We start from the raw sequence: 13,244 nt of genomic DNA, 5'->3' as shown, positions 1-13,244 counted from the left end.
CAAAAGGTTTCAGAATAGAACAGATAAGATAGAGAGTGGCCAAACATAAGATACCTGTACACTGAGAAAACAGAACTGGTCAGAAACACAAAACCCAGAGGCTGACAAAAAAGTAGTATTTTATCTCGCTTGCATGCATCCTGTGACCAACACCCAGTGAGCCATCTTTACCTTGTTTCTAACTGTTTTATACTAGACTGCATCTGCTGCAAGTGTTTGTCAGATGCCATTTCTCTTTGCTGGGCAAGCACCACGTCTTCTTCCTAGAAAGAATATATGTATTATCCAGACATCAACTGAGCTTTCCTGAACAAAACACAGATAGATACACTCACATAAAACAAGTTAGGGAACAACTCGCAATTAATGTAATGTCAGCATTCAGTTAACTGACTAGCCATTCAATGGCAACAGAAAATTATTTCTTTCTCTAGAGTACCTTTCTTTCCAACTGGCTTCGAAGTTTCTCTACCAATCTGGTCATTTCATCAAGCTTAGCACTTGTGGTCTGCCCATCTATTTTGGCTTGCCTGTATAAAGAAAACAGCCTATGAATTACACTTCGATTACAACGGGGGGAAAAAATTGCTCCATTACAACTTTGTTGAAATAGCTGCGAAGGGCAGTCAGATTTCCTAAGACTGTTCCTTTTCAGGGCATAGAGTTTTCCCCCTTCTCCTCCTTACTATGTGACACAGCGAAGGAAGAATACCAAACTCATTAAACAGTTGTCCTGCGGGAATGACTTCTTAAAGACAGCTTAACAGAAGGTGTATGTGTTGATAAAATATTTGGGAGAACTAGGCAATAAAAAAACCCCCAACAACTTCAAGCCATTCAATAACTTAAATAGAGATTGTCAGATACTTTATAAAGCAAACTTTTGCAGAATTAGATTTCTCTTTTTAAAGCCATTTGGAAAAAAATCATTAACTACCTCTGAAGAATTTAACTGATGTGCTTTGTAATCTGAATAGGTTTTACTGAAACAGAAAAGGAAAAACAAAAGGACTAGTTAACGAATCAGCTTCCCTCAGTCGAAAAGCTTATGGAAATGAGCAGCTCTCCTACTCCTCTGACTTGGGAACAGAAAGACATACAAAGTCCTTCACTTGGGGTGTAACCCAATTATTCAGGCTGCATATTAAGTGAAATTTTGTTATAATTTCATTAAAAAGCCGAAACAGATAAAAACATTATTCCCAGACACGTGGTCCTCATTACAGTTCCAAACCTCTGACCCTACTCTGTCTGAATCTTTCTCCTACAAAAAGTAGTTAAATTTATTAAGACATTAAGTTGCTTCCTCAGAAATATTTAAAATGTGCTGTAACACAAACCAAAAACTCAATCTCCATCATTAGAAGGGAAAAATCAGAAAAACAGAAGGAGGTCATGAAACTCTGAACAGCTTAAGAATTAAAAATGCATTTTAATGACCAATCTTAAACAATATTTCATTAGCATATAGATAAAAATTTGTTGAATACTCTCAGCTAAACTCAATGAGTCACATCACTGGAGAAGGCTATTTGGTCACTGCCTCTAGAGATGGCCACTAGTAGTTAATCAAGAGAACACTAATAATTAACCGTATGCAACAGAGCTTCAGAACACTACAGCACTATTAAATGTTTTAATAAAAATTCTAGCATATAAGTGAAATTTGTCCAAAATTCAGTTCTCTACAGAAAGATATGAAATATTCCACTGTCTCTAAGCATGGCAGATTATGACCCTTTAATAGCTAGCATAAAAGCACATAAATAGTAAGTAAATAGTACAGTGTAACTGTACATGTTATACTGAGTTTATGTTCACATTGATGAGGAGCAATGACTCAGTTCTCGAACACTTCTTAGGGAGTTTTTGTCCAAATTTCAGTTTTTTACTTAGGACAAGGTCAGCTTCTGATTTAAAGAATAAAAGCTAATATCAATCTGAAAACTACTTCTAAAACAACTCTTAATTTTGTCTTCTTTTCCCCAGATGACTTGCCAAAACTTAATCTAGCAGTCCTCCTTTAGGCACACACACAGGATGACAATACATCAGGAGCATGTTTACGGTGTTTTATGGCTACGTGTGTCAGATCATGTATTTTGCTATATATTAATCTTAAAATACCTAAAATTTATCAACATGCATTTGTAAACGTACCAATATCAAATGCTGCAAAATTTTACGCTCAATCTAGGCCATAGAACCCTAAATCAAATCTGAATTCTCTTATACACAAGTTGGGATTTTTTTAAATCTACTTTTCTTCTCCAGGCTTAGGCTATCACTATAAAACAATGTCAATCCATTAAAAACATCCAAAAGGATTAGAATCGTCTACATTATATGCTGTGTAATCCATGCAAACAACATCTATGTAACACCATGTTAGAGAAACAACTAGTGCAAATATTCCGGACTTCACTGAGAATGACCACAGCACGCGCTTTAGAGGTACACAGGGCTGCTGTCGTTAGCTCTGTGAGTGCAACGCAGTGCTGGTTTTAGGGGTGCAAGAACTGTCAGCTGATCCGAGAGGAACGTCAGTGCAATCGGTGCCCATAATCAAGAGACAAAACTTCTCTGAGAGCCTCTTTGCCCAAAACTGAGAACACTAGGGGCAGAGTAACAAAGACAAAGGTTGCTCATGATCATCAGCAGCCAGATTAAGCGGTTACAAAAAGACTTCAGAGTGTGATACAGCCGTTCTTTCTTGGGGGGATAAAATCAGTATCAGCATGCGTTCAGCCAGCCTGGGTCTCTAAATACCAGCATTAACTGCAAAAGCTACATTGCATTGTGCACATGAACACGTGCATCTGCAAACACACAGAGCCACCTTTAACTGTTCACGTAAATATGGGAACTATTTTTAACATTTTTGGGATCATGTTCTTTAAAACCATAAGATAAAATTAACTAAAACATCATAGCAGTCCAACCATACTAAATATTTTAATTACGTATCAAATGAAATTACAGTAACTAAAATAAGAGGAAAGTTGAATAGTTAAACCTAAATTTAAGCATATTATAAATTTTAAGCTTATAAACTTTAAATTTTATTTTTAAAAGCTTATTTAAAGCTTCAGGTAATGCTATAAAAAAAATATCACTGGTTGATACTGAATCCATTTCCTTTTTTATTGTCAGTCCACAAATCCAGTATTTACTGATACTATATTTTAGTTTGACCTCAACCATCATTCGTAAAAACAGTCAACAGATACGGTGAACTGGCATTGAACAGAATTTGGCTGTAAATACCAATAACCGTGATATTGTGTTGCAGGTGTTTTTCTCATTTTCTCACTTCATACACTTCAGGAATGTAACTAATGGTCCTCTTACCTCTAAATTCCAGAAAGCCTATCGTTTAGAGCTCTTTATCGAGAAACAGTGAAGGGAAATTTTGTTAAAAACATGAAAACTTGAAACTACTTTGAATATTCAAATTTCAGAACTGCACTGAGAAAATATGTAACTGGATTTTGAGCAAATGATACTCTAAAGAACACCTACCTTCAGAATCCATTTTGTTGTGATATTGACACTTTCTTCCTTGCAAATCAAAGGTCAAATGTGGAGTATTTCAGGTAACAGCTGCACCAAACACCCCTAACGGGAAGCACACTACCTTAACACTAATGATGCACGCAGTTCCGAGAAACTTAAGAGGCGTTGACTGAAACCACTGTAATGCACTATCAAGTCAGTTTGCAGTACAAAAAGGTGCATGACACAGAAGCAGGTTAGAAAAAGCTATAGAAAAGATATTTAATAATTTTTAATTGCCTGGTGTATACCTCAATTGTAGTCGTAGCTGCTCTAGTTCCCCGGTCTGTTCTGCTACAGTTTTCAGAAGCTGTTGATTGCTCTGCAAAAATAAGGAGATATTTGTATCGTGTTCCTTATTGTATTGAAAATTTTATATATTCGGAATCGTTATAGGGCATTTCTACAAAACGCAATACCATAAAAATAGCCAATAAGGTCTATTTAACACTGTGGCTGCTCCCCAAGTGCCAAGGTTTGGGTAGCTTATTACGGTTCATTTCAAGACTGTCACAGAGCACCCAAAGTGAAAGCTCCCTCTTGCCCACATGCATTATTTTGCTTTTTTTAATACCAATGAAATGTCAGACAAAATCCACTCAGATACTTAACTTCACAGATCTTTCTGCAAATTTCCGCAGTTTACTTCAGTTTTCACTACCCTGAATAGTTTAACATCAGTAGTGAACACTGTTGCCTCAATCCTGAATCTAATTTCCAGTACACTTAGAAACACGCAGAACGACTCTAACCGCTAACATCCAGGAAACATGATTTACAGCAATGAAAAACCTAATTACTCTGTCTCTTCACTTCCTGTTTTTCCATTCTTTTGTTCAAGGAAGGACATGCTGCTTTATCCTGGGACATCCTTCTGCCTTTGGTTATAGTCCTTGCCAAATGTTTTTTGGGTCACACTAACAAATGGCTTACCTTTACCTTGCCATCATCTGTTTCATCTCCTTCAAACAGTTCACATGTTTCACTCTCTCCTCTCCCCGTGTCTGTTTCCAATTTCATGACTAAGCATTTAGCAGTTCTGGTTTTTTGAGGTACCTGCTACTGATTTACTTGTAACAGCAGACCAAACAGTCTGTAACTTCCAAATCCTCAGCAAAACTGCTTTAAAAGCTCGTCACTGTCTTTGGTCGAGATTGTTTTCAGACAGCAACCCCCCAGTAACTCTGAAGTATATATCTTTAGAGAATAGTTAATTTTGAGACTATCACTCACTACATAAGGCAGAAGTTCCTGAGTGCCTTATTTTTCTTTTATTAATACTAACAAAATAGCTTCTAACAGGACAACTGCTTGGAAGATACAATTCTGTAGTAATTTGCAATATACTAGTCAACACTGGTAAGTACTCAAAACAAACATTAATCAAACATCACACAGGAATCGCATCTTTCAGAGAAGAGGCTGCTCAGCCAGAACCTTCATCAAGTCTTTCATCTTGATTTTTCTAGGATATTAAAATTTTTGGTCAATACCGGAAGTTCTAAGCTAAAGCTGAGAAACTAAGAAAGTCTCACAATTTAAGGACATGGACAAAGCACTAGAAGATGATCAGAGCTCAGAAAAATCCCTGAAAAGGTCAATGACAAAGACACTGAAGCCAGCAGTGCCAAACTAGGAATCAAAACACATGTGGCAGCGTCAGATGATCTAAGAGGTCATCATTTAAGTAATTTTCCTTTGTGAAGATGGTTTTGAATGCGTGACTGACGTACACTCACCACATGCTGAAATTCTGACTTTAAGACACAGCTCACGTAATATTAAGAGATAACCTCTCAACCACCCTGACTTCCTCTTTGGAGTTCAGGAAAAAAGCTGCTACTACTTCATGTTTAACTGGTCCTGAGAGATATTTGCAAATCCAAATGGCACAATTTCTCTTTCAGCCAGGTATCTATGAAGGACTTTTTGCTTTTCTATTAAACTTGGAGACTCTAGCAGGAAAAATACCATGATTTACTAGGTCACTGTTCCGAAGGCTTTACTTACCAACTCTATTTTCTTATTGTCTATATGCAGTTGCCGAGTCAACTGTTGAAAGCTAGTCAGTTGATCCTGAAAAAGAGAATTCAGAGCTTCTTATAATCATTACAATCATAAAGTGAGTATAATTGAAGAGTTTCATAGTCCACTGAAAACATTTTCAAAAAACTTATAGACGTTACAAGAACTGCAACATGCCTTTGCAAATTTTTAATGAGATTGATTTTAGCTGTTGACTTAATAATCCAGAAAATTAGATTTACTACTGAAAAATGTAAGTGAATTTCACTCAGTTACGAATAGTCTCCTTCCAAAACTCACGCACACTTCCTATCGAAATATGAAAGCATAAGGGAGTAGGGCCTTTAAAGAGCCACAACTCTCTTATTTACTATGTCCAATTCCTTAGAATTATATCCTCTCATCTTTGCTTTCTGTCAGTTCTAATTCTAGTTGGTCTTACCTACTTTTATTTACTTCTGATAGCTATTTTCTGCTTGTCTATTAAAAACAAACCCTAAAATGAAAGAGTTTATTTAACAGAAAAGCCATTTTCTGTGGGAGACCAGTAGCAATTAAGAATAAAAGGCAGCTCAACCTCATTCTTGTGACAATGGGACTAAAATCCACCAAGAATCTAGTTATCAATGAAAAGTGCTATCTGACAGTCCTAAACTCTCCAACAGCTACCAACAACTCTGTATGCTCTACTATGTGTATGTTACCAGTAACTGACAATGAGACATAAGAAATTGTATAGTAGAAGGAACAGGAGCAAAAAGTTGGAAATCATGTAGATAAGAGAGTTCTATTACTTGAAATAATTATGAAACTTGACAGAGCACAATAGCTGCACAGATATTTTTCCAGTTTCTTAGAAAAAAGCATATTGCTGAGGTGGACTTAATACCAAAAATGAAGAAAAATCAGTTAAAAAGAAATTCTGTTATACATGTGAGCTGTAACTGTGCCCACAAGTCTAATGTACTTGAAAATGGAAAGGAAGTGTTCAAAAAATATGCAGCATCTCTTTACACACCTAGAAGGAGCCATGGCATGGTACACCTAGACGTGAAGTTTCTGTTAGTTCTTCAAACACTGAGCATCTTTAACTTGAAAGACCAAACCAGCTTTTCTGAACTAAAATTTCCTGAAAGGCCTTTCCCAGGAACAGCAGAAGAGAAACAGGCTCCTAAACACAGGCTAGCATTAGAAGAAAACTGGTGAGCTTGACTTTTCATCTGTTTACACATGCCTGTTTACACATGCTGAACGTCAACAGATATTGGACACTACTTTTCTCACTATCCCACTGTGGTCTTACAAACAAAATTCAGGATTCAAATATAGGAGAAAACATGAAAGACTTCTATGTTCAAATTCAGAAATCTTTAGGAGCTTTTTCAGCTGTTGAACTTTACTGAAGATTTCCAACCACACAGTTCAAACATGATTATTTATATGCACATGGATATCTTGTGTACATATACGAGCACTAACGCTGACACTCAGCCCATTCCCCAAGTTCCTGCCCACATATTTGAAATAAAGAACTTTTTCAGTGGTAACAGTGCATTTAGCTGATGAATCAGTGACCTAACACTCAACTTTAGATGACTACTATGGAAAATAATTAACAGTACTGGTGGAACCCCTGCACTTCAGTCTGACTACACACAGACCCAGAACCTCCCTCCACAGTGTAGAAAGACATTCCCATTTTTAAAAATAGATAAATGAAAATTACTTTTTGCTTTTGCCTTTCAGACATGTGAATCTGCGTTTCAGTCATGCGTTCCTGGTACTGCTGCTGGAGTCGATCATGCTCCTGTAATACAGTCTGCCAGAGCTCTATCGCGTGTTCTTTTTCCTAAGTTACAGAACAATGGTTTGTATAAAATATAGTAGTATAGTTCAAACTTCTACAGGTCTTTACTGTAGGCCTACAGTGTGGATAATATTCAAATACCAAAATTCAGCTGTCAATTTAACTTCAACTTAATCATATGCAACAGGACTGATACATCATTGTAATAAGCTCAACAAAATCTTATTTTTCCAGATTTAAATATTGTTTTCTATATCCCACATATACTTGCCTCCTGTCACATTACAATGTTTTTGATTAAAATAACAAGTTACTACAAAAACCTGAACGAACTTTTTCATTAATTTCCTGGTCAGGAATTCCATATAGGGATCAAGTCAACTAGGTAAAATTACAGGCACAAAATAATATTTAAAACTTCTTATATGAAACTAGGAAAGAAATTTCTTCAGATCTTTAAAGTTGAAAGTAGAAGTACTTGTTTCTTTAGCTGCAGAAAGTCTAGAGGGTCTCAAAAGAGTCTCAAGAAACTCTGAACAAATGAATTCTGTGCCAAGATGTAAAACAGCTTCCTCCAATCTGCCAAGGCACAACAAGAGACACAAAACAGTACAAACGCTTCATCTCACGCACTTCATTTGTCAGTTGTAGTTGTTCTTGAAGGTTTCTCACTATGTCTTCATCTGCAGGAATATCAGCTCCCAGAGACATGAAGGGAAGAGCCTCCAGTTGCTTCTCAAGAGCTTCTTTCAACTCTGCATGCAGCCTGAAATCCAAAGAACTAAGTTCAGCAAAGTATTTCTTTAACAGGGATATTTTTTAACAACTGAAGTATATCGTACCTTCAATCTGTACATACTATTTACTTCTAAGTCATATTTAAATCCATTATGTTCTATAGACACAATAGACCGTTTGAAATAGTTTAATTATCTAGTTCTTTTAGAAATACGTTTACATCTCCTGAACCTGGTGCTGTAATCTATATGAAGCACTTAAAGACTCTAACATAAAGTTTGTGAGTACAAAATCTTCAACGATTAAGTAGATTGAGAAGATGTCAAGGTCCTAGAAAAAAGCTTTTTAATGTTTAGAAATCAAGAAAAACAGCAGTAGTAACAGGGCAGTGCAGTTATTTACCTTTCATTTTCTTTGGTGACTTGTTCAAATTTTAGTCTCATTTCGGTCATTTGTGCCTAACACAAAAACATGCAAGAGTAAGCACTCATTTAGGTGACACAGGCTTTGGGGATTCTTTCATCTTTTAATTCTGACTGACATTGTAAAACATGGACAATTTAATTCAGCATAATACAATAAATGAAAGTATTTTTTAAGAAGAATCACAGAATGCCACTTAAATTTAACAGCTGCTAACTCCTGTTATACCGAAGCATTCAGAAGTTATTACGAACATTAAAATTACCTTTTGGAGTTCTTAAAGCTCTTACAGACAGATTCTTAATTAACTCAAGTTCTTTTCGGGATACAGTGGATAATTCTTATGTTTTATGCAGTAAGCATTCGAGAAGAGTTTAGGAATTAACTGAGGAGAAACGTGAGTTACATGAGTCAAATTGACTGTTCTGTTAACTAAACCATAGTGCTTCTACTGCCTTCTGAATTCGGCCAAGCTTGAAGGCTGTATTTGCAGAATCTTTATGATTATGATGACAGATCAAATGTAATGACAGATCAAACAAATTAAGTGCATTAAACCAAAACCAGAGTGTAACTTCTGCATGTAGATCACAAGGAAAAATTCTCCACCTCAGCCTCTATGATAATTAACATTTAAAGAATTATTTGAATCTGAAAAATTATTACGAATCATGGAAGGCTGGGTGTATCCACACTTGCATGACCGAGCTGGACTGCACGGCCAAGATCAGACCTGTAAGAAAAGAGGGAAACAGCTGCTTCATCTGAATGTCACCTAGGAAAATACCTGCAACCATATCTGAACTTCTAGAGAAATAAAACATGCAAGTGTCATTTCACAACTTGGCTTCTCCGAACACACAGTAATCTGTGCAATTCGGACAAGCTGCCAACTATTTCACAGAAAGCTCTCCGTTCTTCTGTTTGAGGCAGCTGCAGTCCAGCGAGTTTGTGAAGCATAGTGCAAGCATCCTTTCCTCTACTGACAAAAACTAATGGCCTAGATATTACTGTGATAAAGTACTAAGAATATACAGTCTGAAACGTTAGGAACATCCATACCCGATAAAGCTGCAGCTGTTCTCTCATTTCTTCCATGTGTTTATCATAGTCTGTGATTAGAGTTGACAACCTAAAAAGTCAAAAAACATGCTTAGAATAAGTTAGTAAATGCTGATACATTCTTCTGATAATTAATTAATTTTTAAAAATTCTTAATCTAGAAAACAGAACAAAGCAGTCACTTTTCTCTATTTCCAAGCTCGACTTTCATCAGAACTTAATGAAAAAGATTGAATTACTACTTTTTGAAGTACGATCATTAACAGTTCCGTATAACAGAACTAGAACACGGGACATTATAAATGAGCATTAATATGAGATTAATATTTCATGAATAGAATCCCAAATGATTGAAGACTGGACTTTGTTAATGCTTTAAAAGCTAACAAGAAAAGATAGGTTATTTTTGTAACACAACATGACAACGATTATTAAACAATTTACTAATAGGCAACTGTTCACTGAGGAATGTCAAACACGCATTTTTAAAAACATCCCCCTGACCTCAACAGACAGCGGTTGCCTGTGTAACCTACATCAGTACAATCCCATCTGCACTTTTAGTATCTTAAAATTTAGACTAGAGAATTCCTTCTTCTCTCATCCTTTATTTTACAGATTGTGGAAGAAAAATCATATTTAATTTACTGAAAAAAAAGAATAGTGTCTAAAAGCAACTGCTACAGGAACACTTTGACAGACTCCATTCACAAGTTCTCAGAGCTGTGAGCACGTGTACGTAAGACCAGGTTCACCTGGGTATTTACACTTTTAAAAGCACATGACCATTTCCTTTGAATACTTTGTAAGATTCCCACTTATCACTTGCAATCAGTTACCTTTGGTCGGTCATCCTGGATCCTGATATGCCATCACCAGCAGGGGCATTTTTCTGTAATGGTATACTTTACATATTAATACTTGCACAAGACTGCATGTAGTTTTATGCTTTCATATGCAACCCAAACCTGTTCTGTCTGTACAATATCCCACGTGGTCACTTTGAGGTTTATGTTCAAAAAATCCTGGAGTGCTGGCCCAATTTTTTTTTCCTGGAGATGGCTGACGTAAAGCATCTCACTCTTAAAAGAACAACAGTAAATTTGTGGAAGCGCTAAGTTAATTTCAATGCATCTCACTGTCAGGAAGGTGCCGATGCCCTGCCTTCAGTACAGACTTTCAGCCAGACTTAAGGTACCCAGCACAAAAAGTTATCTCAATATGCGACCAGTCTCTTAGAAGAGAGAAGTCTATAACAGTGAAAGTCTCCTACATAGAAATCACGTATTCCTTCAGGGATATGTTCTTCTGCATAAGACAAACGTTTGAAAACGGAACAAAAATACCAGACTTCACCGTTATGATAGTTCTGTTCTGCTGTTGCTGCTTGAAAAACAAGTGACTCTGGAGTTGCCTGATGGACCCAAAGCAAGTCCAAGCCACAGTGAAGTGGGCTGTGCTCTTTGTACGCAAAGATGTTTGTTCCAAAACCACAACGCAATAATTCTTACTACTTCCATCCCTGAGTTCACATACCTGCTCAGCAGTAGCTCTCAAAATCTCATCTGTTTCGTAGTGTCCAAGGGCCATATTCAGCCTCTGACCTGAAATACACCAAGTGTAAGAATCAGAGCTACAGCATGGGCCATTATCTGCATACACCTGACTGGCAGCCAGAAATATGTTTGTTTAATGGCGTGGTGCTTTGAAAGGCACACAACATCTTTCATAATATTCTTTGAATCAGCACAATTATTATAATGAAAATTGGACCTGAAAAAGCCTACAAGTCTGTGTAATAACAATGAATTCCATTTCTTTCACATCCATTCTTTCTTTCTGAAGTTTCAAAAATTATGTTTCTGCCTAGAAAACCCACAAACGCGTACATGACTCGGGAGGCCTGAGTGGAACAACTCACACTGTGCATCCATTTCAATTGGCTGGATGTTTGACAATTAACCTGTTGTCAGGAACTCAATCCTCTGTAAAAACAATAATAAACTTTCAACACTTAGGACAAGAGAGTTTCACTGATGAATGGATCTGAGCACTCAAGTATATCCAAAAGAAACCCAAACAAGCGTGCAGACATGCCAAGGAACAGGAAGCTGAAAGCAGCTGCCCTCACCAGCCAAAGCAGTCTGCAAACATGAGCAGCCGTGGGTGCAAAAGGGGACAAATTTTAAACACCTCTCACCTTCAACAGTCAATCACTAAATACATTCTGATAAAAGTTCTATGAATATAGTAGCTTATCACAAGAATATGTAATGGAATGGAGGAATTATTATTTGTAGGGTTATCTGCATTTAGGTTAAAAATGCCAGGGACTAGCACATCATTCCGAGAACCGTCTTCACAGCTACACCAGACTTCGGGAGGGCTGCAAATAACTTAGGACTCATTTGGCACAGAAACCAACTTCAAATTTGTCATTTGGCACCTTTCAAAACATATGAAGTTTTTTACAGACAGAATTAAACTACCTCATGGTAAATTTAATCTGAGCTCTATTTAGAGCCTATTTATAAAATAAGCTATACTCAGACAAATTAAATACCAATATCTGAAAAACTGTGATTTGTTCACACCAGAGTATAGTGAATACGCAGGCAATGCTTCATAAAGATAAGGGGGTCTGAGCCAAGATGACTCTGGTGGCATTTCTACCACTAGGAAGCTTGGAATCAAAAGGTGGTCTTTTATCTTTGGCCACCCAAAGCTGTCTCATGAAGTTTAGTACCAATTGAAATTCTGAGTTTTCAGCGATGCACAGCCACAGACAGCACTTTATGCACTGTGATCTCGGCCATGCTATCAGGTTTTCCCACAACACGAATTAGTGACAGGGGCAGTAACATTAGTGGGATTACACACCAACCCATTCCCTATTTATACAAATATAAACTGTGCAGAAGCAACTTTTGCCACTGTTTTGCTAGTAAGTAATTAGAATGATTCAGTGACATTAAGCTTACATTAAAAGTACCAAAATTGTAACAAATAACTGGAATTCAAAATATTTATTTTAGTCTGTAAAGTAAATATTATGAGTAACTGTCAAGATAGCTTTTTTGCCTTTCATGTATAAGCCAAGCATAGGAAATGCAGTAGTTTTTTAACTAGAGGAAAGAGGCATTATCACAAAAAATTCATGTGTTTTTGGCTATTGCCCTCATTAGCAGCTTTTAATTATTAATATTCAGATAACCACAGTTTTGATGCTGCTGTTCACTACAGCAAACACTAGAAAAGTTAGAGAACGTAAATCTTCACTGCTAAAACCAGAAAGGAACATTTCTGTAGGAAGTGACCCCAGCTTCCGAAAAGCAGAGGCATTATCACAAAAAATTCATGTGTTTTTGGCTATTGCCCTCATTAGCAGCTTTTAATTATTAATATTCAGATAACCACAGTTTTGATGCTGCTGTTCACTACAGCAAACACTAGAAAAGTTAGAGAACGTAAATCTTCACTGCTAAAACCAGAAAGGAACATTTCTGTAGGAAGTGACCCCAGCTTCCGAAAAGCAGCGCCCAGGCCTCGTCTCCGCAGCCACCCCGGAGGCAGCAGCTGGTCCCCCCCGGGAGCAGGCGGGCAGCCCCCGAAGCCGACCGCTCGCAGAGACCTC

At 37.0% G+C, this 13,244-nt stretch overlaps 1 protein-coding gene across 1 annotated transcript; it reads right to left on the bottom strand.

Annotated features, from left to right (window-relative positions):
• Positions 1 to 171: 171 nt before the first annotated feature.
• LOC104501990 (sodium channel and clathrin linker 1-like) lies at positions 172 to 11,200 on the bottom strand (the record flags this gene model as incomplete). The annotated part of the gene is made up of 10 exons (XM_010145893.1): positions 11,147 to 11,200; positions 10,450 to 10,502; positions 9,611 to 9,680; positions 8,528 to 8,583; positions 8,021 to 8,153; positions 7,307 to 7,429; positions 5,566 to 5,631; positions 3,807 to 3,877; positions 440 to 530; positions 172 to 263 (listed from the first exon to the last, which is right to left on the bottom strand). Coding segments are annotated over exons 1-10 (809 nt in total), but the record flags the coding sequence as incomplete, so codon positions are not given.
• Positions 11,201 to 13,244: the final 2,044 nt, after the last annotated feature.

Source organism: Buceros rhinoceros, unplaced genomic scaffold (genome assembly GCF_000710305.1).
Source record: "Buceros rhinoceros silvestris isolate BGI_N320 unplaced genomic scaffold, ASM71030v1 scaffold28281, whole genome shotgun sequence".
NCBI lineage: Eukaryota > Metazoa > Chordata > Aves > Bucerotiformes > Bucerotidae > Buceros > Buceros rhinoceros.
This window is presented reverse-complemented; position numbering and strand designations above follow the sequence as displayed.